Source organism: Hipposideros armiger, unplaced genomic scaffold (assembly GCF_001890085.2).
Source record: "Hipposideros armiger isolate ML-2016 unplaced genomic scaffold, ASM189008v1 scaffold_168, whole genome shotgun sequence".
In the NCBI taxonomy this organism is placed as follows: Eukaryota; Metazoa; Chordata; class Mammalia; order Chiroptera; family Hipposideridae; genus Hipposideros; species Hipposideros armiger.
In genome coordinates this window covers 2,877,735-2,902,676 of record NW_017731518.1, presented here as the reverse complement: position 1 = coordinate 2,902,676, position 24,942 = coordinate 2,877,735, and the positions used below count along the sequence as shown (strand labels likewise).

Below are 24,942 nucleotides of genomic sequence, written 5' to 3'. Positions count from 1 at the left end.
ACCTTGTGCCAGTGTTTTAAATTCTTAAAAATAATTACAGGGCCGGCCGAGTGGCGCATTGGTTAAGAGCTGGCTTGGGATGCCAGAGGGCCCCGGTTCGGATCCCACATATGAGGGCCAGTGACACTGCCTTCTACAAAAATAAATAAATAAATAAATAAATAAATAATTACATGTAAATTTAAAAGATACTAACAAGACCTTCTAATGTTCTTGCCCTAGTTATGAACATGAGACTGGGAGAGAGTCTGCCTTGGAAATGATGGCTTATCTCTTTGACACGTTCCCTCAGGTACCGTGAATCACAAAAACAAACGGCTAGCCGTGTTTCCCTTGAGCCTTTGGGAGCCCACGGTCCGCCCTGGTTAGGGCGTCTGTGAGAAGTCCAGTCTGAGTGTGCTCATAAGGGCCTGTTTTCTTTCAGGGGCTGCTCCATGAGAACTGTGGAATGTTCTTCATTCCTCTTTGTCTAATGATGGTGAATGATAACTCTGCCATGTGTAAAAAGATGGCATCCATGACGATCAAATCCTTACTCAGTAAAATCAACCTTGAGAAAAAAGATTGGCTCTTCGATATGGTCACCACCTGGTTTGGAGCAAAGAAGGTTAGGATTACTTTTCGTCATATTTCGTATTTTCGTCGTATAATGAAAAGTCTTAGCTTTTGGTGTTCATACCTTAAGTAAGAATACATATACATTGTTGAATTAATTTTTCCCAACTAGCTTTATTCTTTTTATTTGATTATGCTAATAATATATTCTTATAGTAAAATTTCAGAAAATAGAAGAAGTTACAGAGGGTAATATAAAAATCACCTGTGTGCCCACCACATGGTTAATGTCAGCCAGTGACTCCACTATGTGACTGTTTCATAATGTACTTAACCAGCCCCCATTGATGAGTACCTTTGTTTCCAGTTTTGCTTATTCAGTTTATGGAATGTAATTTTTGTCAATGATTGTATCCACTTGGTGACTCTACCGCCAGCATCACTGGCTCATCTCTGTGGAATATAAACAACACATGTCATATCTGGCTTAAGTGTTAAAGTCAGAATGGGGGCTGGAGGGATGGTATGAAACTTTTTGCCTTTTTTCTTAATTTAAAATGAGAAAAAAAAATGTATCATGCAGTGGATAACGATGAATACCCCTTTTTAAAAATGTTATTCTTGGGGATGAAGATTTCTCCATATTTTTCTTGTTAGCTACCAAAGATCCATTTTCCATTGATTTCTGGCGTCATGAAGAGCTGTTGAGGACAGAATCATGCACGCCTTCATGTTACAATTTTGGACACAGCCTCCTAAGTTGTACTGACATTGTCTTTCGGTGGTGTGTTTTGTTTGTTTGTTGTGTTTTTTTTGGTAGAGCTTAAGTAAACAACTTGCTGCCCTGATCTGTGGCTTGTTTGTGGAAAGCGAAGGCGTCACTTTCGAGAGAAGACTTGGAATTGTCCTCCCTGTGATTGAGAAGGAAATGGATCCTGAGAACTTTCAAGATGTAAGTTTTGTGCCAGGGACTAAAACGTCTGCTAACTCTTATCGTTTTGCTTGAGATGGTCTAGCTAATAGATTAAATGATGTGTTCAAAGATTTTGTTGTTGTTAATAAAAGCAAGAATTCAGTGTAGTTGAATCTTCTATGGGGGCTAAAGTAAGTTATCGTCCCTAGTATATGACGATCAAAGGTTCTCAAGCGGGGTGATTCTGCCCCTCAGGGGAGGTTGAGCAATGTCTGGAGACATTTTTGGTTGTCACAACAGGAGGGTGGGAGGGGACTACTGGCATCTAGTGAGGAAAGGCTGCTAAATATCTTCTGGTGCACAGGACAGCCTCCCACAGCGAAGGATTATCTGACTCAGAATGTCAGTTGTCTTGCAGCTGAGAAACCCTGGTGTAGATTTACATGCTGGAGTAAAAATGTCCGTCGCATACTTTGGCGTCGTTGTCTTGATTGATTTGCATCCAATCTGTGTTTAGATCGTGGAAGAGACTGAAGAAAAAGCTGCGGATCGCCTTCTGTTTAGTTTTCTGACACTGATGACTAAACTCATCAAGGATTGCAATATCATTCAGTTCACCAAGCCCTATGAGACTTTGAGTAAAATCTGGAGTAAGTGTTGCCTTTTTATTTAAATCTAAAAGTGAACATGTTAGTTGTGATAAAACCATTGAAAACAGATTTGGGGAATTAGAATAGGAATACTTCAGAAAGTCTAGAATGTCAAAGAAAAAGCCTATGAGAAAAAAATTATAGGGCTCTTTCATATTAATTACAGTAAAAATGTTTCTGAAAAACATATATATTTATGACTTTGTAAGTAATACATTTCATTTATTAAAGAAAGAATATTAGTTATGGGAGATATAAGAAAGGAAAAAATTCTCCCAAGTCCTCCTTGCTACTTGATAATAATTTGGTATATATTTCCATCCAGCCTTTTTGTTGTTTTCTTTGTTGTTGCATAATTCCATATAAACTTTTATATCCTATTTGATTGTACCTAAGTAAGCATATTACTATAATATGCTTAGTAGATATCCTTTTAAATAGCTATAAATAGTCCATCATGTAAATGTGCCATGATTTACTAAACCGTTTCACTCCTGTGAGACATTTAAGATATCACTTTAAATGAAAAATAAGATTATAGGTTTTTTAATTTAACATTCGAGTTTGATTAGTCTGTAGGAAATAGACAATGGAATGAATGCTTTAAGTACCCACCCATTTTAAGAGAACTCAGGATCCTATGAGAAATAATACAGTTACTAAGGTACTGTATGGCCTACTCTGGTTTCATGAAATATAGCAGCATAGACTAAAACTCTGATATGACATGGCTCATCCAGAATTTTAATCCTGTTCCCTGACACCACAAGGTTTTTCCACTGTACTTTCCAAGTGGCAGATGGAGAGTGGCCATGCAGCATTAGAGTATGACATTTAAGGGATCGTATTTAATAGTACAAGCTTTGGGGCCAGATGGAGCTGGGGCCTGGGCTTGGTTCTGCCTGTTACAGCTTGGTATGTCTCTTAGTCCCTCCTGAACATCCGTTTCCTTATCTGCAATGTAAAATAGAAATGAGAATTCCAGCCTCACAGAACTGTTGTGAGGTCTAAATGAAGCGTGTAACACACTTAACCCTGTGCCAGGCACATAGAAAGCCTCAAGAAACGATACCTTTCTGGTCAGCTACTTGGAGCCGCCAATTTCAATACTTAGGAGAAACAAATGTGTACCTACATATATATCTGCATTAATTTTAATTTAAAAATTGTAAATGTTATTGCCACCTTCTGTCTCTTGAATCTGAAACTCGTTCTTAATCGAGTTGGTCTGGTTTTAGACTTACTTGTATCTCTCTCACATCATTTACCATGTTAGGAGTTGGTTTTCTAGTTGTTTAGTGTCTCCCTAGCTCCTTGAGAGCTTCTGGGAAGCAGGGGCTGTTTTGTTCATGTTTAGTTCTCAAATCTAAGCACATAATAGGTACTCCAGAAATGCCTAAATCAGTCATATTTACCACCAGAGTCCTGAAAACTGCAAGACCTCTGAGAATGCATTTTGGTTCCCTTGGTTCCTTCAGGTCACGTGCACTCCCACCTGAGACATCCCCACAGCTGGGTGTGGCTCACCGCGGCCCAGATTTTTGGATTGCTCTTTGCCTCTTGCCAACCAGAGGAGCTTATTAGAAAATGGAATGCCAAAAAAACTAAAAAGAAACTCACAGAGCCTGTAGCATTCAGGTTCCTAACAAGTGACCTTGACCAAAAGGTAAGCCTTCTCTAAAACTTGTCTTCCCTCGTGACCTGTGTGGGATGTTCATGCTGCTCATGTAGCTATATGGGGTTGGCCCTTGTGAGAAATTCTTCCAGCCAAAAACCTGTTGCATATGTGAATCTATAGGAATGTGAGGAACTGGAGAGGGGTCACCCTCAAGGCCAAGGTTTTTCAAAGATAATTTTTAGACGATCAGTCTAATTACTTTTGCTTTGCTTATTTAGCATGTTCATCTTCTATTATATGTTTAAATTCTTTATCAGCATTGGAAAATAAGATGATTATTGTCTGTCCTGCCTCCTTCATAACCTTGTTGATAACTAAATGAGATCACGTTCATAAAAATGTTAGGTAGGGACCATGTTTCATCCATCTCTGATTTCCTAGGATGGCCCAGCACAACGCCTGGCTCATACTGGGAACTCTGTAATACTGAATGAGTGGAGGGTAAAAAGGAAGAAAAGAGGGAGAAGCATTAGAATGTTTCAAAGCTCTCTACTAATCATCTAAGGGATTATGATCTATTATCTCCCTAGAGCTTGAAAGTATCTCGTTTCCTTGGGCCTAAATGTCTGTGGTAGGTAGAAGGGAACAGTTATACAATTTCTGTTCATGAACCAGAACCTCTCCAGATCTGCACAGGTGGTCATTCAGAGCAAAATCTAGTACCTCAGTTGTATTACTATGGTTAGTTACTCAGAAATGCCCTGCATTGTGTCTCCTAATGTACGTTTTCTCTTCACAGATGAAAAGTATCTCCCTAGCCTCTTGCCATCAGTTACATTCCAAATTCTTGGATCAGTCTCTGGGAGAGCAGGTAAGTATCATAATCCTATCCCGTTACATACAAGGGACCTATTCTACCAACAGTCTAGGAATAGGATCAGATTTGGTGTTTGGTTTTTGTTTTGTTTTTCCTAGTTTAATGCTTGAGGAATTAAATGAAATAATAAACATACACTCACATGCTCAGTTATGCACATATATCTAATTGACTCTGGGGTCCATTTGGGATTTCTCTTGGTTCCATTTAAAATTCCCAATAAAGATGATGCCGTGGAAGGCTATTTATTAAATCTTTTTATCTTCAATTTTAACATATCTGCTCCGCATTGTGACTGAAGCTTTGAAAGAAAGGCATTGATTTTTATATTAAACTGTAATATTGAATTTCTTACCCCTAGAATTTGAAGAGAAAGCACTAATGTTCATGCTTCAGTGTGGCCTGACAATTGTCTGTCCTTAAGAGAAAGCAGATAAATAATTCAATCACTAAGAAGCTTTATGTGTTTTCATATTATAAAATTATAACTATATGTAAAATGTAAATATAGAGAAGGCATTTACAAGTACATAGTAAATGTAAATTGCTTTTGAGTAGTTGGTCTGCTACTCCCATTTTCAACTCTTTTAATATAGCAATTGGGCTAGTAAATGCTTACGTGACACAGAAGTGGTATATGGAGATGAGTAAGGCACTTGACCTTGACTATTGTGAGTCGTGGACAAGATGGAGCAATGTAGACCAAGGTATAGGGGCACTAGAGGTGAATACCACATCTAAAGCGCCATACACACTTATACTTCTATCCCTTTTTTTTTTTTTTTTTTAAGATTTTTATTGGGGAATTGGGGGATGGGAACAGTGCTGGGGAATTGGGGGAAGGGGAACAGACAAGTTGCTGTCGTTTTGTTCTTCAGTCTAGTTGTGGAGGATGTTGCTTCACTGGCCCAAGCTGGCATCATCATTGCGCTCTTCCCAGGCGAGGCAGATCAGTCGCTGGCTTCTGGACGGCCGCTCACTGTAGCTGCTGGCCGCTCATGCTGGCTGCTGGCTACATACGGTAGCCCATGGCAACCCACTGCAGCAGGGGCTGCAGCCTACGCCATAGCCTGCGACTCAAAGCAGCCCAGCTCCAGGTTGAGCTGTTTGTTGTTCAGCATCTTAGCTGTGGAGGGCAGTGTCACTGGCCCTCATATGTGGGATCCGAACCGGGGCCCTCTGGCATCCCAAACCAGTTCTTAACCATCGCGCCACTTGGCCGGCCCTTCTATCGCTTTTTAAAATAAAGCTATAACATGCTTCATTCTGTGGCAGGGTTGGGGAAGGAATGGCTGGCTAGTCAGTGGATAGCAGCAAGGCCAAAGAAATCCAGCTGGGGTGGATTGCAGGTGGGCTCTCACACAGTATCAGTTTTGATAAAAGTGGACAGACATTCAAACCCAGGACAGGGAGGAGGAGATTTACTAGTACTGACCCAGGATGAAAGAAAGTACAGATTTTAGTTCATTATAATCTTAAAAGTGAGTTAACAATGTGAGGTGACTGCCACAGGGGGAAAGGCCTCCAAATCAGGGACTGCCTTCCTGGAGATCCAGGCTTCCAAAAGAAGGAAATTATAGTCTTGGCACCAACTCTCGATGGACAGGCTAGACTAGGACAGTGTGTGGGGTTCTGAGGACTACATTTGGGGAACTTTTGGGACACAGCACCTCTAGTGGAGCAGCCAGGATGCTTTCCTCCTTCCCATGAGGGGTGTGAAATACCTACATCTGCGATTTCATGGATGTCACAGGGACTCAATAAATGTGTCCCTTATTAAGAGACTAAAATTGTCCCTGGGCTGTTTACCTGGATTAGATGGGATTTGAGGAGGGAGGAGCCAGTGTTTAGAAGTTATGTTTGAATTCTCAAGACCTTTGAATTCTGGCTGACCGCTCACTTTATCTTTGGGCGAGTCATTTAGTAACTCAGCCTCAATTCTCTCTCCTGATAATAGTACCTAATAGGGCATTTTAAGTTGAATTGGAATGCTGTATACAATGCTTCTCATCAGTTCTCAATAAATGGAAATTGTCATTTCTGTGAAGAAAGAATGAATTGAATGGAATGAGGATAAAAGCTTTCTTTAAAAATGTAAATGGGCAGTCCAGAATAAATTGGTTTACTCTGTGTGACCTTAAAGGGTAGAACTAAGCCAACTGGACGAAAGTTACATGGAAACGGGTTTAGTAGGCACACTATAAGGAGGAACTGAAGAATTACCAAAAAAAAGGGACCATCATCAGTGTAATAGTGCAATACCCAGTTGTTTATTTTCTAGTTGTCGAACACCTATAAAGCTTCTGTTTTGCCAAGCCATATTTATTTCAAAATCAAAGTCCAATTCCTCCCCTCCCTTCCTTTTTTTTTTTTTTGGTCAGTTTTTTTTTTCTTAGTTACAGTTGACATTCACTATTAGTTTCAGTTGTACAGCGTAGTGGTTAGACATTTATATACTTTATGCAGTGATCCCCCCGATGAGTCTAGTACCCACCTGACACTCACTATACATAGTTGTTACAACATCATGACTATATTTTCTATGTGTACTTTACATCCCCGTGATGATTTTGTAATTACTAATTTGCATTTCTTCGTCCCTTCACCCTTTTCTCCCAGCTCTCCAACCCCCCTCCCCTCTGGCAATCATCAGTTCTCTGTATCTATGCGTCTATTTCTATTTTGTTTGTTCCTTTATTTTGTTCTTTAGATTACACATGTAAGTCAAATTGTATGGTATTTCTCTTTCCCTGTCTGACTTACTGCACTCAGCACAATACCTTCTAGGTCCATCCATGTTGTTGTGAATGGTTAAGATTTCATTCTTTTTCATGGCCAAGTTTTTTTCTTGTTTTTGTTTGTTTGTTTGTTTATTTTTAAGGTTGTTAAGAATTTGCTGTTTGTAGCCAAAGTCTTGTATTTACTGGAACCCGATTCTGGGGCTAAGCAAGGTGAGATGAAGGAGCACGTGGAGGAAGAAGCCGCTGTAGGCGATGGCGTGGCCGGAGAGGATGCAGACGACGAGGCCTGTGCACGCGAGAAGGCAGAAGCTGACAAAGACGAGAAGGAAGAGCACAGCCGGCCGGCCACGCTGCTGCACTTGATCCAGAAGTTGTCCCGGATTGCAAAGCTGGAAGCTGCTTACTCACCGAGAAACCCCTTAAAGGTGCGAATAATATGCAGTTATTGAAAGTAGTCCTTTTTTTAGAAAATATTTTAGTGGTGTCGGTGATCCTCCCAAGTCCCTAGGAACTTTTGAATACAAAATGCAGCTCTGTCTGCCCCAAAACAGACCTTGTTTTCTAAATTAACTGTGTGGCTGCAAGTATAAGAGAAACACTTCTGATGAAAAACAATCTGGATTTTCAGAGAACCTGCATCTTTAAGTTTCTCGGAGCTGTGGCCATGGACCTTGGCGCAGACAAGGTGAAGCCGTACCTCCCGGTGATCATAGCCCCTTTGTTCCGGGAACTGAACAGCACCTTTGCGGAACAGGGTAACGGCAGCCTCTCCTCAATCCTTGCACCTCTCCTGAATGCTTTTCTTCCTTCCTGTCCTCCCTCCTTGGCAGAGTTTATTTTAGGAAGGAAAACTTGCTAGGTATCAAGACAATAGCTAACAAATAAGGCACGTTTGTGTGATCGTTGCCTACTTGCTCCTACATGCTTTCTCACGTTTAAGAATGAATGTTCCTAGAAGATAACGTTTCACTCCTAAGCACAGATTAAATATTCAAAGAAAACTATAATTTGGGGTGGTTCTAAACTTCATAGTGCTATGAAGAACGAACAATGGGAAGTCATTATATTCTCAAGAATTATAAGGCAAAAGTATATGAAATAGTTTAAATATCACTTCAGTTTTTCCTGTTTTTTTTTTTTTTTTTTGCCAATGCATTGGGTGCATTTCCCTCACTGATCCTAAAATGTGTCTTGATAATAGGAAAAGAGGGAATTGAGGGTTGGGTTAGAAAGAGAGCAGATAAAGTTTTTAAAAATAAATGTTAAAAGTTTTAAAATAAAACAAATGAAGTAAATGTCAAAGCAGGAGCTGTTTTAGTCCCACAGCCTTGAAAGTTTCCTTCCTCTTCGAGGAAAAAAAGCAATGGTGAAGGTCAGGTCTGCTTTGGTTCTCATCAGACAACATTTATGAGCACCTAATATCTGCCAGGCAGTGGGGGTTCAACAGTGGAAAAGGCCTTGTCCCTATTGTCAAGAAACTTGGAATCTAGAAGAGGTGTTGAACTTGATGCAAAAATATGTGGGTTATTTGCATTTGGGAGAGGAGGCAAGGAAGGGTGAGAGAGCGCAGCTTTGTGTAAGCTTCTCAAAGGAGTCTTTGATCCACACACACACAAAAAAAACGTTGTCAGAGCTAAGCCTCTGTGACCTGCGAATTAGAGAAGACCTAGAGAAACGCGCTTACCTTTACCCCATCTGCAGGGCTGAGCAGGTTAATAAAGGTAACCCAAAACATTTCCGTCCAGTTCTCAAATTCCTAATGTCTTCTGAGCCGGGATTCTGCTGGGAAGGCTGTTTCGTGGTCTCTGATCCCTTGTTGCATCCTGGGGGATGTGTCCAGCACTCTTGCTTGTCCTCTCATCTCAGAAACGTAAAGGCTAGATTCAGATTAGTGTTTAATGTTGAAGTAATAAAATTGATAATGCTTCCAGAGTTTAAATCGTGCTGCTCGTTGGTTTTGTAGATATTAAAATGTCTCTTTTCTTATGTAATTGCCTCTGATTATTACTCTGTGTGTGATTAGATCCTTCGCTGAAGAATCTATCCCAGGAAATCATAGAATTACTCAAAAAGCTGGTTGGGCTGGAGAGCTTCTCATTAGCCTTTGCTTCTGTACAGAAACAGGCTAATGAGAAAAGGGCACTCCGGAAAAAGAGGAAGGCTTTGGAGGTAAGTTTGCTGTTTGAAAATACTCGTATTTAGGTTGAATCACTGTTTTTAACCAGGAGTGTGTGCATGCATGTGTGCGGCACTACCCAGGGAGGAAAGAGGAACTGGCTGTTTGAGAAGTGGGGACTTTACAGCTGGGGCTCCAGGTTGTCTTTAATGGGCATGTATTGCATTCGTGATGTTTGAAAGAGAACAAAAGGGTCCATTTGTGCATTTGATTTTTATTGGCTTAACATTTACTTGAAAGCAATATAAAATGTCTGTTCTTTTCTCAAGTTTGTAACTAATCCTGATATTGCCGCCAAGAAAAAGCTGAAGAAACACAAAAATAAAAGTGAAGCAAAGAAGAGAAAGATAGAGTTCCTGCGTCCCGGATATAAGGCCAAGAGACAAAAGAGCCACAGCCTGAGAGACTTGGCAATGGTGGAGTAAAGTAGCCCTGTGCTGAGTGTTCCGGCTTCCCCCAAAGTATGGCCTTGCCAGTTAGCTGCTGGTCTGACATCACAGCAGGTTTTATTATTTAAGTTAAACTTTGGCAGAGATTGTATATTATTTTACAGTTAATGTAATGCTCATATTTTTTAATTAAAACATTTCATAATACTATTGTATTTTCACTGTCTAAAAAGCATGTGACACTAATGATATAGTTAAAAATGTTTTGTTTCTAAAGATACATTTTAAAATAGCAATAGAAAAGTTAGGAGTAGATCAAACAAATGATTTGCAATACCCTTACAGAGGCAGTTATAAAACTATCAAAAGACATTAAGAAAAATTTCCACACAAAAAAAGAAAAAACTGCACAAATGGAGAGGCATAACCATGTTCATGAATAGGAAGATTGAGTATCATAAGATGCTAGTTTTTCCCAAGTTAGATCCCACTGGTTAAATGATATCTGAGCAAAATCCCAGGAAGAGTTCGTGTTATCCTAGTAAGCCAAATCTAAAAAATATACAGAAGATAAGCTGAGACTAGCCATGATGCTCTTTAAAAAGAACAGGAAGGGGTTTTCCTGTCAACTATCAAAAGTAAGACCCAAAAAGTGCTATCTGTAGAAGGAACATGTGATAAATTATACTTTATTAAAATTAAGAACTTCTACTTCAGAAAAAACAGAACTGGTGTGGTATGTAGCATATAATGATAAAGGATTAGTAATATCCAGGCTATAGAATGAATACCTGTGAATCAACAAAGATGATCGAGTAGAAAAGAGTGGCAAGAGCAAAACAGGCATTGCACAGAAGAAATAGAAATGGCCCTTAAACATTAACATTTAGATATGTAATAGTCTTAAATATTGAAGTACTTATGTACCGGTTGGTAAATAGTCACTACCTTGAGACCTCCCCCCTGCCCCCCAAGTGCCACCCTAGCTACATGAGTCCCTAGACTCCATATGTCTCCACGCCAGAAATTAAAGGCTTAATACCTGTACTATTAGGGGTCCTTCTGCATCAGCTGTGTCTATCTAGTTGTTAAATGTTTTGAATCACTCCTGTATTCAACATCATTAATAACTGGGGAAATGCAAATTAACACCAGAATAAAATTCCATTTTGAACCCTTCAGACACAGCTGACATCACCACTGTTAGTGAGCATGGCAGAGCAAAGGGAACTCTTGTAAACCACTTGGGCGATTTGGCACTAGCTTGTTCAACCATATGGGGGAGGGGTCTCGCCTCCCTCTACATTTGATGTGGAAGCAATATTCTTTAGTGCCCCATATGCTGGTAAGGGAGTCGAAGAGCCATTCTCTGTGCCAGGCACTTTGCATACCTTTTGTTTAATCCTCAAAGTATTCCTGAGAGATGCCCTAAAATTGGTTCTTATTTTACAAATAAGGAAACAGACTCAGACTAAATAATTTACCTAAGGATAACAGACTGAGGTGCCATAATCAGGATTCATACCCAGGATTGAAAGCCCTTGCTCTCCGAATTTGTAATTATGGGGTTAGAATATTACAGCATATAGCATAGGAATCAAATGTTCAAACAGTCATAACTTCAGCATCTGTGTCTTGATGTAGTGTCTTGTTTCTCTCCCAAACAGGAGTTCTCACACTTCCAGGGGCTTGTAATGTGCCAAACAGATAAATATGGGGCATCTTGAAGGCCAGTTTCAATTCTAAGTGTTCAAAATGCATTGCTTTTATAAAAATTTTAAAAATCAAAAACACAGAAGTTAACACTAAGGCAAAAATCCGAACAAATATCTCAGGGATACTGAGCACAGCTTTGTTTTAATCAGTAAATATTTATTGAGTGCCTACTATGTGCCAGGTGCACCACACTAGATGCAAGGGATACTAACAGTAAATAAAGTTGGTCCCTGCCCTCAAGGAGCTTACATTTCCACAATTTAAAGTGCATCTCAGGTATTCTGATAACAGAATTCCACCTCTCCCCATTTCTTAATTTTTCAGTGTGATCACATAACACAGCACAACTATCAACCAGTTATAAAATAGAATGTTAGAGCTAAAACAAACCTTTGATATAATTTGTCCAAGTCTCTTGTTTTACAGAGAAAAATAAACTGAAGGGGTAGCCATTCGTGCCTAGAACCCTTGTGTTCTCATTTCAAATTTGGTAACTTTTTCCCCTTTCCCGCTTCTCACAAAACAATACTCGGTAGATTTTTATAAATATCAACATTCAAAGTCCTGCAACACACCTGCACAGTGGTTCCTGCTGGACAAGAACCTTTTGTTCCATATTAAAATAAGTGTACGCTCTATTTATCCCATCCTATTCTCGGTGATAAGCCAGACAGATCAGCTAACGTTATCCAAGTGCCGACCTTTGCTATAGATTCACATGCCCTCCTCAGGGCTCACGACAGCACCTACCTGTCAGAGCCCACTTCCCCCCGCTTCTGTCCTCAATGATCCTCGACTGCCAGGAACTACTTTGCCACTTGATACAAATTAGGAATAGCTGCTGGGGAGTAAGTAAGAGTAAAAGCCCCACTGACAAAAAGAGAAAACCACATTCATTTGAGCTGAGAGAATGACCAGAAGTGTGAGGGGAGAGGCCAGAGGCCAACATCTGGAAGACAGTGGCAGGGGCAGGAAATGAACCCCTGGTGTTCTCGAGACCTGAGAGTCACAATGGTATTAATTTCATTTTACCAGCATCTAATTTTTTAAATGCTGGTTGTCCGACTTAAAAAATGAAAAGAATTCTCCCCAATTTTAGTAGTTACTAAGGACTATATTTACTTCTGTCACGCTGTAGCCAATCCTGTGGTAGACTGGGGCAGCTGGAAACGTTCCTTTGAACATAATTCTTTTGCTAGCCTAGCAGTAAGCCTAATTTTTAAAACCAAGAATGCTTAATTTCTCCCTGTAGAACCAATAAGATTTTGACTTTTCACCAAATTTACATGTCCAGTTGCAAGTAGGTTAAAAGAATAAAAGACATCTTTTACAATGCTTCTTAAAATAAATCTTTTTTTATTTCCTTCAATGTGAATTCTTTCTTTAGTGTGTTGTGAATTCATCAAATATAACAATTTAGGATTGTTTTTACTACGTTTACTAGTATGGACAAATAAATTTATAGACATTTTGAATGTACACTACTTCAATTAGCATAATTTTTTTTAAGGAGTTAGGTTGTCTGTGTTACCAAAGTTGGCATTTTCAGGAACTTATGGTGTAGTTGATGGGACAAGCTCCTAACCCTGAAATATCCTTCGGAGCCCTGCTCCCACCCCACTAGCAGCTGGATTAGCTAACTTATCAGAACCCAAGATTCCACACGTCCATAAAACGAAGACATTACAACCTGTCCTCCTTACATCACAGGGTTCTTCCTACAAATCGACTAGGTCAATATACATAAAATTCTTTCGACAACTATAAAGTACTATAAAATGACAACTACAGATAAGTCAGTGAAATTAACCACCAAAATAATTACTTCAACTTCATGCCTATAACCAAAAGCTCCTAAACAAAACAGCTTAAACAAAGTGGTCATTAAGCAAATGAAGAACTAGCCTACTCTACTGAGTTTAATTTTTGGAAAAACTTAATTTATTTTAGAGGGGAAAAAAATCTTAGTGTTTATTCAAACAAGCTGCAACCACTAATTCAAAAACAGGAGGGTTTTTTCCTTAATAAGAGGACATTCTTTAATAGGACTGTATTTGAATAAGAATTCCACACAAATAGAATATATACCTTAACACAAGAAAGGAAGGAATATTTTACATTACACAGACCAGACATTTAGCTGGTTCCATCATAATGAGTTGCCCCTTCCAACCAAATACTTATTTTTTATATTTATTACAAATGTTGCAATTCAGTATATGCCAACAATCATACACAGTTCTAATATTTAATAGTGTGAAGCACACTTAACTGCTTCCAAAAGGACATGTGATGTAGTCTTCATTTCAGAGTAGAAGTGATTGAATTACTGTCTGCTCTTTAATGTTTCAACCAACCTGTGAAGAGAAAATGGTTTCAAAAAATCAACTGCAAACTTTCAGGTATGATCATTTATAAATTTTATATTGGAGGTGGATTCCAAAGCATTTTAAACAATGAAGGCTAAGATAGTTATAGAAAAATGAGGTTGTAGACTCAGTTTTGATGAGGGTCTTTTAGCTTTCACTTGGTCTATGCTTTGAATGAATAATCAAAAAAGACCAAATATCTCCTTCCCAAGCTGCTACTACTACAGCCCAGCCAGATGTGGATAATACAGAGGTTAAAACTAGTCTCAGTCCTCAAGGAGCTAATAATCTAGAGTAAGCAGATGCACAAATCAATCACAAGACAGTGTAACAAGTCCTGTGTCACTGACCTGTGACAAGGACATCTAACCGTGGTGTGTAAGGCAATGGGTATGAAGATACGAGTATGTCAGGGAAGACTCTGAAAGCCTTAACCTAAGTCCTGAAGGCTAAGGAACAGGTGAAGTGAGGCAGGGGAAAAAAAAAATGACAGAGAGCTGGCTTATAGAACTATAGTCAGGTAGGTGTTACTGAAATAAAAGTGACTACACATGAAGATGAGTGGGGAAAAGGCTGGAGGAACTTAATATTATGAGCTGCTAAGTAATTTGCTTTTCATAAGGTAACAGGGAATTTCATGGGTGCACGCGGCTGCACTCACACACAAATGCACAGATGGTTTCTGGAAACATACCATTCCATTGCCTCATCAAGGCCAGTGCCTTTGGTTGCTGAAGTTTTGAATATTTGCCATTTTCGGTCCTTCAAGGCAGGTAACCCAAGTGAATTTGCCATCTCTGAGGGAGTCATGGCCTGTTCCATGTCCTGCTTATTTGCAAACACCACCAAAATGGCTTTTCTCAGCTCTTCTTCCTAAACAGAAGATATTTAACTCCCTTTAATCAATTCACTCCTTTGAGTTTAGGAAGAAATGCCAAAAAAATACATTATTTTAAAAGTATATTCCCTAGGGTCGGCTGAGTGGCACACGTTGGTTAAGAGTTGGCTTGGGATGCCAGCTCTGAGCAGCAGGACCTCGCTTCGGATCTCACATGAGGGCCAGTGACACTGCCCTCTACAGCTAAGATGGTGAACAACAGCTCGACCTGGAGCTGGGTTTCTGTGAGTTGCCGGCGATGGCGAAGGCTGCAGCCCCTGCTGTAGTGGGCTGCTGTAAGCTACCGTGAGCGGCCAGCAGCCAGTGTGAGCTGCCAAGAGCCGCCGTGAGTGGCCGTCCAGTGGCCGGAGACCGATCTGCCTCACCCAGGAATGATAATGCCAACATTGGCCAGTGAAGCAACATCCTCCACAACTAGACTGAAGAACAAAAGGACAGCAACTTGTCTGTTCCCCTCCTCCAATTCCCCAATAAAATCCTTAAAAAAATAAATAAAAGTATATTACCTAATTATTAATATGTAATGTTTGTTATAAATTATTTGAAATTACAGAGAAGTATAAAGAAAAGAAGCTTCACCATAATCCTGCTTTCCAGAAAAGGTGCAATACTTTCAACTCCACCAAAATGTACAATAGTGCCTATTTTCTTTTTTTTTTTTTTTAATTTTTTGGGGGAATTGGGGGAGGGGAACAGACAAGTTGCTGTCCTTTTGTTGCTGTTTAGTTGTGGAGGACATCGCTTCACTGGCCCATGTTGGTATTATCACTGTGCTCTTCCCGGGTGAGGCAGATCAGTCACTGGCCACTGGACAGCTGCTCACGGTGGCTCTTGGCAGCTCACGCTGGCTGCCAGCCACTCACGGTAGCTTATGGCAGCCCGCTGCAGCCTACGCCGTCACCAGCAACTCACAGCAACCCAGCTCCAGGTTGAGCTGTTGTTCAGCATCTTAGCTGTAGAGGGCGCAGCATCATTGGCCCTAATGTGGGATCCAAACCGGGGCCCTGCTGCTCAGAGTTGGCATCCCAAGCCAGCTCTTAACCAACGTGCCACTCGGCTGGCCCAATAGTGCCTATTTTCAATGCAGCCTTGGTAGAACTGGAAATTATATATTTTTCCAAACATAGCTGCTCATTATATGCTTATTATTAGGGTATTAGAAATGTGAATGTTATTAGCAATATATTTTTCTCCTGTGAATTGTAGGTTCATGCCTTCTGCTCATTACCTATTGAGTGGCAGGTCTTGACATGATTAAAAACACTAATCCTTAGTCACTAGTTGTAAAATTGTGTCCCGGTTCTCCGTTTTACCCTAAGTTATATTATCTGGCCTCTTTGAGTTTTGGAGGTTTTTTGTTTGTATTAATATAATTAAATCTATTTTTTCTTTTGTAATTCCTTCCAATTCTTTGATTTAGAAAGACCGTTCCTATCCAGAAATTTTAAATATATTCACTTATATATTCTTATAGTTAATATCTATTTTTTTTTTAAAGATTTTTTATTGGGGAATTGGGGGGATGGGAACAGTGCTTTGGAATTGGGGGAAGGGGAACAGACAAGTTGCTGTCGTTTTTTTGTTCTTCAGTCTAGTTGTGGAGGACGTTGCTTCACTGGCCCAAATTGGCACCATCATTGCGCTCCTCCCGGGCGAGGCACATCAGTCGCTGGCTTCTGGACGGCCGCTCACTGTGGCTGCTGGCCACTCACGCTGGCTGCTGGCTACACACGGTAGCCCATGGCAACCCACTGCCACAGGGGCTGCAGCCTACGCCATCACTGGCGACTCACAGCAGCCCAGCTCCAGGTTGAGCTGCTGTTCAGCATCTTAGCTGTGGAGGGCAGTGTCACTGGCCCTCATATGTGGGATCCGAACCGGGGCCCTCTGGCATCCCAAGCCAGTTCTTAACCATTGCGCCACTCGGCCGGCCCTAGTATCTATTTTCTACATTTAATTCTTTACGCCATTTAGAATTAATTTTTGTCTATAAGTTTTGATGTAATAGTCCTGACCTCTACTTTACCTGTACTTTTTATCAGATAGTAAATATTCATTGACTGAATCAATTAAAAGTTACATCTTAAAGAATGAATGATTTTGGGCCGGCCGAGTGGCACGATGGTTAAGAACTGGCTTGGGACGCCAGAGGGCCCCGGTTCGGATCCCACATATGAGGGCCAATGACACTGCCCTCTACAGCTAAGATGCTGAACAGCAGCTCAACCTGGAGCTGGGCTGCCATGAGTCGCCGGCGATGGCGTGGGCTGCAGCCCCTGTGGCAGTGGGTTGCCATGGGCTACCGTGTGTAGCCAGCAGCCAGCGTGAGCAGCCAGCCGCTGCCATGAGCAGCCGTCCAGAGGCTGGTGACTGATCTACCTCGCCCGGGAAGAGCGCAATGATGGTGCCAACTTGGGCCAGTGAAGCAACGTCCTCCACAACTAGACTGAAGAACAAAACGACAACAACTTGTCTGTTCCCGTCCCTGATTCCCCAGTGCTGTTCCCCTCCCCCAATTCCCCAATAAAATCTTAAAAAAAAAAAAATGATTTTTTAATGAATTTTAGTTATTTCTCCATAAGTTTATACAAGTCAAATGCTAATACCACAAATAGCCTAACAATCCAGCACAACTTGAGAACTGTAAACTAGTTAATAATCCATTTCTTTTATGCAAAACTTTATATGATAAAAATCCATTATAATGTGCACAAAATAAAGTAAAAAAGGCATGAAGGGAAAAAAAAAATCCCTGCTTTCCTTTTCATTATTCCTGCATGAATAAACAATGGAAACAGCAAGAAAATATAAATGATTTCCCCACATTTTAATAGTTTTCTTACCTCCAACATGGCAACTAACTCTGATTTAGAAATGCCAATTCGGTCTCGGTCACAACTGTCTACTACATAAATGACTGCATCTGTGTTTGAATAATAACATCTCCAGTATGGCCTAAAGAAAATTCAGAAAGGGAGAATATATTATTATTTGAAAGAAGAAGAAATGCGTATGTTGATTTATATGCTAGGACTTGGCAGTGATGGGGGGCGGTTACATGCCAAACCTGCCCCCATCCACGTTGGGATCAATGCCATAAAACAAAATGCCATTGTTTCTGATGGATATATACCATATCCCTCAGACGTCAAGGGGTGAAAAGCATGTTGATAAATATCAAATCACAGGACCAAAGAGTTTCTGAATGAGTTCAGACTTTTGGCTGAGAGAATATATAACCTATAAAATCACTAAACGTATTGATAAAAAAGTTGTACACAGACCTGATCATTACATCTTATAAATCTTTAACTAGGAACTCCTTAAGAGGAACGGATTCTTAAAAATTTTACTATGATTTTATATAATAGGCATTAAATTGATCACTAAAGACACCAAGAAGTAGAAATGGCTAAAATTAGAAACAGACTTCAAAATGGTTCAAGAAATAAAACAAGTGAAAAGGCAGCAGGATGCTGGGGAATGCACTACTAATCTCTTAAGATGGTACCATAGTGAGCAACCACTGACAGTCACCAAACATTCCCCGTCGCCATGTCAAGCACAAAATGCTGGGCAGGAGACCTAGGTGTCAGAGAGCATCTGTGTTCACTTTGGCCCTAAATGGTGGGCCTGAAAGGTATTTTTATGAAACCCAGTATAGTCTCTGTCTCACAGAGGAAGGGGCTGACAAGAACTACATGGTGGGCCCTTTTTAGTAAAAATAAATAATTAGGTCTTAAGATTTTCATGAAAACACTTTTCATTAAGTGATATCTGAAAAACTGGTTTCCTTAGATTTTAATTTAATTGAGAGAACAGGCAGTTTTACCTCATTTTAAACTAGGCGGCTTCCACTTATATTACAAAACAAGATATATTTGGTTTACTGCTGTTAACCCTCCAAGAGCCAATAAACGTTAAACCCACAAAATAATCCGGCCTTCATACCATACCTGATGCTTGTCTGTCCTCCTAAATCCCAGACTTGGAATTTAAGGTTCTTGTATGTTACCGTCTCAACATTAAATCCAATGGCTGGAAGATAAATCAAATCAATAGTTTATGTAGACTAATGCATTCTACCTTCAAAGTATCCAATCGAATTTCCCCAATGAATGGTAATTATTGAATCATATTATTGGTTAAGATATTATTCCATTTAAGACAAGACAGCATGCTGTGCTACACACACCAATTAGCCAGTTCAGCACTACTTCGGGTTATGTAAGAGTCTCCAGTCATCTCTGCAAATACATAATTCTTAGCTTAATGGAAATCGTATTATGCTAAACTCTCATAAAACAGTACTGGCATACAAAAGTGTTCTGAAAGTTGTATTTAGAAAGGACAGTTGCAGAGGTATTATAAAAAAATTTAATTTGGGTAAGCAGCAAATAAACGGAACAAAACCAAGAAAGCCTAGATTCTAAACTTCAGTGGGTAAGGACATAGCAGTGGCTGGAGACTGCTTTATGGGAGCTGGGTTCTCGAAGGCTGGCACTCTCAGACCCTCTGCAGACTTCCTCAAGAATTCATCTGTAAAAGGGCATAGCTGCATTGACAAAAGGGAGGTGTCTTGTCCCTTCTCCCTGTCATCCTTCTTAGGTGGAGCTCTGGCACCACACAGCTGAGGCAGGAAATCACTATTTTCATTGAAAGGAATCTAAGGGAAGGTGCAGAAGATGCTGGAAAAACTTAGTTATATATACAAAAATGACTACGATTTTATAAGCTTAAAAGAAATCATAGTAAACACTGACAGCTATGAATTTTTATTTTAGATTTCAGTTTATATCGGTAAATGATTCATGTGTATATGACAAGTATGAGGTAGGAGTGTCATCACCATTTCTGCCAGGACTACAAACACTGTTTATACGCAAAAGACAGGCATGGGGTGTAAATCAGCATTCACTGAAATGGCAAGCCCCTGGACTGCAGGGACCCCCAAGACTCAGACACAGCAGAGATGAGATGGGCAATTTTGAGAAGTTAAAACCACGGGAACAGACATTTATTGAAGGTGGCAAAAAGAGAGAAAAGAGGTCACAGAGTTTTAAAAGTTCTTCTTTCATAAAAAAAAAAATTATTTTTTTTAATCTAGAAATTTAAACACTATTAAATATAGAAATATCTTGAATGACAGCATTACAGGCGTAATTTAAATACTCGAGCAAACTGAACACTTAAACTTAGTTTAAATGTATTAATCTCTAAGTAAATTAAGGTCAACAAATGGTGAAAAGTATAAATACAACAGTATTCTTATGTAGTCAAACAGGACTATTGAGAATATTTTTCTAAGATATTGACAGCTGATTTAAAATTGAGGTATTTCTTCTCTTGATATTTTTAGCTACCAGATTAATTCAGCATTCAGTCTCTTCAACTCAGATCTTTACAAGTAATCAACAGAATTACTTGAGAAACCAAGCTTAAATTAAAATACATGGTAATACAGAAAAAACTACTTCACATGGAATATCACTTAACATCTACGTAATTCTTTAAAGAGGTTTAGTGTATTTTATACACTTATTTCTCCCTCAAAGCCAGTGGATATTTATCATCTTGATTTTATCAAAAAAGATATTGGCTCTCAATGAGATTAAGTGCCTTACCTCAAGCCAATTTTTAAAACAGCTCTGTGCAGCAAAACCTAGCCATGCAACAGAGTCCATAAATTACACCAAAATGCCTCTCAGTTTATGGGAAAAAAAGTGTTATCAATAATATGCTCATACTACAAGCTTATAAACCTTATCAATTACTTTATTATATGAATTATTCATTCAGAAATAAAATTATTATGCTGGGTGGAAAACAGAAACCCCTATAAATTAGTTTATCATACCAACACTTACTAGGAATAGTAGTAACGACTTCTCCAACCTGTAATCTGTACAAAATCGTAGTTTTTCCTGCTCCATCTAATCCCAAAATTAAAATCCTCATTTCACGGGTTCCAAACAGACTAGAAAATATACTTGAGAAAAAGCCACCTAAGAAAATAATAAAAGCAAAACTGTATTAAATATCATTTTGTGAACTAGGTCCACAAAACATTTAATCTTGCCATTTGAAAGCTATACCAAATTAAATACTATATTTTCTTCCATTCATAGATGCATATTTTTGGCCCAACTGAAATACATTATTCAACATCAAACAAGTAATTAGCATTACCATGTCCTACATACTGTATCGGGAAAGCACAGAAGATACACTAAAATGAATAAGAGAAATATGATCACTGCCTTCACGGAGCTCACTTTCTAATCAACAGAATATGGGTAGCTTAGCATGATCACCCCAATACCCCTAAAAAACAAAGGGTGAATCAGAATGACAATGGGACAATGAGGTCCTCACACATGAAAAGCAACTATTTTAATTATTATTACAGGTTATACATATTTATATTACAACAAATATAATATTCATTATTATTATATAGCATCAGTACCAGCAGAACCACCTTCAATAATTGAGATTTCTGTTAAGCAATATAACTAGCACAAGAAACTGAGACATAGCAACCAAAATAAAAATTGACAGAACACTCGTTTTAAAAAATAACGCTACATTCACTGCATCATGAACTATGTCCGGGAAGCTTCCTATATGCAAGGTACTGTGTAATACAAAAGACCTTGTGAACAGAGTAGAATTGTGGTTACCAGATGTGGGAGAATCAGGGAAACTGGGGAGATGCACAAACTTTTGTTATGAAATGAGTAAGTTCTGGAGACCTATGTACAGCAGGGTGACTGTAGTTAATAATAGTGTAGTGTACACTTGAAATTTGCTAAGAAAGATCTCCAGAGGTTCTTACCATACATTATGTGAACTGATGAATGCATTAATTAGCTTGAGTGTGTAATTATTTCACAAGGTACACACACATCAAAATATCATGTTGTATACCTGAAATACATACAATTTTTGTTTGTTAATCATACCTCAGTAAAGCCGGAAAAAAATTAAAAGTGACAAATTATCCTTGGTGTCAGCAGGCCTCCTATAAATGGAGGCCTGCTGTGTTTAAGTAAAATAACCCCTAACAGAAAGGAAGGTGGACATGTAGAGTCTTTATTATTCTTTTAAGAACAAAAGCAGCTTTCTTTTTTTTTTCTTTTATGATTACAAAAAAAAGCACCTTGGCTTGATTCTTCCCCACCAAAAGCCATTAGATTGAAAGTTACATTAACAATATAAAAACGACTCACAACAGAAGTGATGCCACTCAATAACACATGATGATTTGACAAAGAAATGGCACAATTAATAGCTGCGAGTCTGGAAAAATGAACACACCATGAGCAAGAGAACCCTTGGAAAGTGTAATAGAAGGGGTAGGAACTTGACAAAGTCCTTTCTACATCTTACAGGTTAAAAAAAAAAAAGGCGAAAGATTAAAACTGAAGGTGGTTATGGAAAAAGACAGGAAAGCGCTTGCGATGTTCCAGAGCAGGAAGTAAACGCCTCAGCAAACCGTGGAGGGATTTAAATAAGCCAAAGAATTTCCACGTTCATCTGGAGGGCTGCAAACAAGTTCAAGGAGTTGCGCCTTCATTTTGGGCTCTAACGGGGCTGAAGGCTTTACCTGATGCTTGTGATGGCAATGTATAATAGCTCCCTCAATTAGCACTCCAAAAACTGAGATAAAAATTTCATTCACTGACCAGCAATACCCTCTCCATTTCTTTCTCCGTCTTACTCTCTTCTCTACATGAACAGCTACAGATAAGTAGACAAATGGCCAAGATGGCTATCAAACAAAATCATGAGCAACACCTCCCTTTGGATTTGTCAAACGGATGCAGTCCCACCGACCAGCGGGAGGGAGGGAGGGAGAGAAAATATCAAGCTTCCACAATGGGGTCAGATCTCATTTTTAACCCAAAAAGCCTCAGCGAACCTGTGACTGACATGTTGCCAAGCTTCGCAAGACCAGCTCTGCCCAGCAAGTGGAACTGGGCCTGAGCTGGTGAGGGGAAAGTTCACGGTCGGGGGAAAGGATTCGGGGCCGGCTCCCAGGCCTCCCTCCGCGCTGCGCGGCCCCGCGGGGATGAAGGAGGAAAGAGCGAGCAAGGAGCCACCCCCACGGGTGAAGCGCCGCGGGGAACTAGGTCCACAGCGCGCCCTCCGGCGAGAGGCCGGCTACTCGGGGGTTCCCAGGCGGGCCCCTCTCCTCCTCCGCCCCCGGCCCCGGGCCGGCTCCCCCCTCGAGCGCGCCCAAGCGCCCTTCTCAGATCCCTCACCCATGATGAGCCGCCTGTCCGCCCTCGTCGATTGTCAGAGACAGCTCCCCGGCCTCGGCAGCGACTCTCCTTCGAGCCCGGTGCCGCCGCCTCCGCTCGCCTCGGCCTCCCGCACCGGCTGGGAGGCGGTTTCCTTGGAAGCCCGGTCAGCCAGCAACTTCCACGTCGGACACCCGGCGGGGCGGGACGAGCAGCCGGCGCGACTGCGCGCCTGAACGGCGACCTGTGCGTCCGTGTCGTAGCTTTCGATGCGGGTCCGCGTCGCGCTGGGGGTACATACTGTGGAAGCCAGAGGGGAGAAAAAAAAGTCAAGGGCCCCACATTCTGTCCTGCTACTGTTTTCTTGGACAGGAGGGCTTCCGAAACAGGGAAATTTGAGTGTTTCGTTTTTAAATTCTGACACCAAAAAGTGGCGAATCCGCTCACCAAGAATGCTAGTCCAGCTTCGATGCGGCAGCCTGACAGGACGTGGGCGCAGGCTGCGGCGTCGCAGGGGTTGCTGGTTGTGAAGCGTCCTGCGGGGGCGACCCACCTGCACCTGGGTGCTTTTGCCGAAAAGGCGGTGGCGCTACGTAATAATAATAGGAAGACCGCCTCCCCTCCCGCGCCACTAATGGGGAGCATACTGATACGTAAGGCCGCTAAAGAGCCATTTTTAGCGTCAGCGTTACCGCGCCCCCGCCCCCCGCACCTCCCCCGCACACACCGGTCTTCCACCTGACCGTGCACCTGGGCTTCTTTCCGTGATTGGCAGTGTGGACGGGCTGGTGCAGATCGTGGGGGGTTTGGGTTGGAGACCTATTTCCTCAGGGGTCGTTGATTGGAAGTGATGTAGGTCTTGACAGTGAAGTGTGTGGGAGGAGGCGACGCTTGAAGGATGGGGAGAAGGGTTTATCCTAGAATCTTTTGTTTCTGTTTTTAAGGCTGAGCACGCGTGTCTTGCAAGTTGGTCAAGACTCAGAAAAGTAAACCTATCCGTAGCCCCTCATCCCGCCGTTCTCCGTAGCAGCAACCGTTGTGACCACTTTCCTGGGTCACCTTCCAAATATCATCTTTGCATATTATATTTTTATTTATAATAGAGATTTTCATCCATTCAACAGAAGTTTATGGACTGCCTGTTTTGTTCTTGACTTCGATTTTTAGACCTCTCCAGTTGCATCAGCATGAACTAGATTTGCCTTTTGCTATCATCTCCCCTTCCCACTCGCAAATGCTAAGTTCACAGAAATCTTTCTTGCAAGGAAAAATTTAGGGAGCGAGATGGCGTTGTCATTTGTTTTATTGTTTGAGAAGGGGACAGTTGAGCAACTCTTCACCTAAGTACCTGGACTTTTTTAAGGCTGTGCTTCTTAAGCATTGCGTGTTTCAACTATTGGACCTCAGTGTGCCATGATTCCACTGGCCTTTCTCACCCATTCATCTCCCTCCAATCCCTCTCTTAGCCGAGATTAGCCGCTACCATTGGCACATCTTGGTCGGCCATTGCTTCTTCAAACTTAGGTCCATGTCAAAGGGCGAGGGGGATAGTAGAAGAAGGAAAAGGGGGTCAAATGTATGGTGATAGAAGAACTGACTCTGGGTGGTGAGCACGCATGTGATATATAGATGAAGTATTATAGAATTGTACACCTGAAACCTATGTAATTTTACTAACCATTGTCACCCCAATAAATTGAATTTTAAAAAGTTCTATCCAAGTCAGATTTATGTTTCCAGTATAATGCACATAGTTCCCTGAAAATAGATTCCCCTTAAATGAGAACTAAAAAG

General features: G+C 40.7%; 2 protein-coding genes across 2 annotated transcripts in view; one reads left to right on the top strand and one right to left on the bottom strand.

The window, feature by feature from the left end:
* The window catches only part of LOC109387761 (small subunit processome component 20 homolog), a 103,994-nt gene extending 93,868 nt beyond the window's left edge, over positions 1 to 10,126 (top strand). The window contains 10 exon segments of the mRNA XM_019651865.1: positions 223 to 292; positions 425 to 607; positions 1,376 to 1,507; positions 1,986 to 2,118; positions 3,597 to 3,784; positions 4,536 to 4,607; positions 7,495 to 7,779; positions 7,983 to 8,109; positions 9,378 to 9,523; positions 9,800 to 10,126. Of these exon segments, the coding sequence (XP_019507410.1) occupies positions 223 to 292; positions 425 to 607; positions 1,376 to 1,507; positions 1,986 to 2,118; positions 3,597 to 3,784; positions 4,536 to 4,607; positions 7,495 to 7,779; positions 7,983 to 8,109; positions 9,378 to 9,523; positions 9,800 to 9,955 (1,492 nt within the window). The 3' untranslated portion in view covers positions 9,956 to 10,126.
* A 1,644-nt stretch (positions 10,127 to 11,770) lies between these two features.
* On the bottom strand, positions 11,771 to 23,389 carry ARL1 (ARF like GTPase 1). Its single transcript, XM_019651872.1, has 6 exons — positions 23,170 to 23,389; positions 20,770 to 20,907; positions 18,859 to 18,940; positions 17,746 to 17,857; positions 14,699 to 14,877; positions 11,771 to 13,992 (listed from the first exon to the last, which is right to left on the bottom strand). Exons 1-6 carry the CDS (start codon positions 23,171 to 23,173, stop codon positions 13,962 to 13,964), a joined length of 546 nt encoding a protein of 181 aa, XP_019507417.1. The 5' UTR covers positions 23,174 to 23,389; the 3' UTR covers positions 11,771 to 13,961.
* Between the last annotated feature and the right edge of the window lie 1,553 nt (positions 23,390 to 24,942).

Coding starts and splice junctions, on each gene's coding strand:
- ARL1 (XM_019651872.1), bottom strand. Junction 18,941..20,769: donor AGTCGTTACTACTATTCCTA/GTAAGTGTTGGT, acceptor TTTATCTTCCAG/CCATTGGATTTAATGTTGAG. Junction 13,993..14,698: donor CTTGATGAGGCAATGGAATG/GTATGTTTCCAG, acceptor TTCTCTTCACAG/GTTGGTTGAAACATTAAAGA.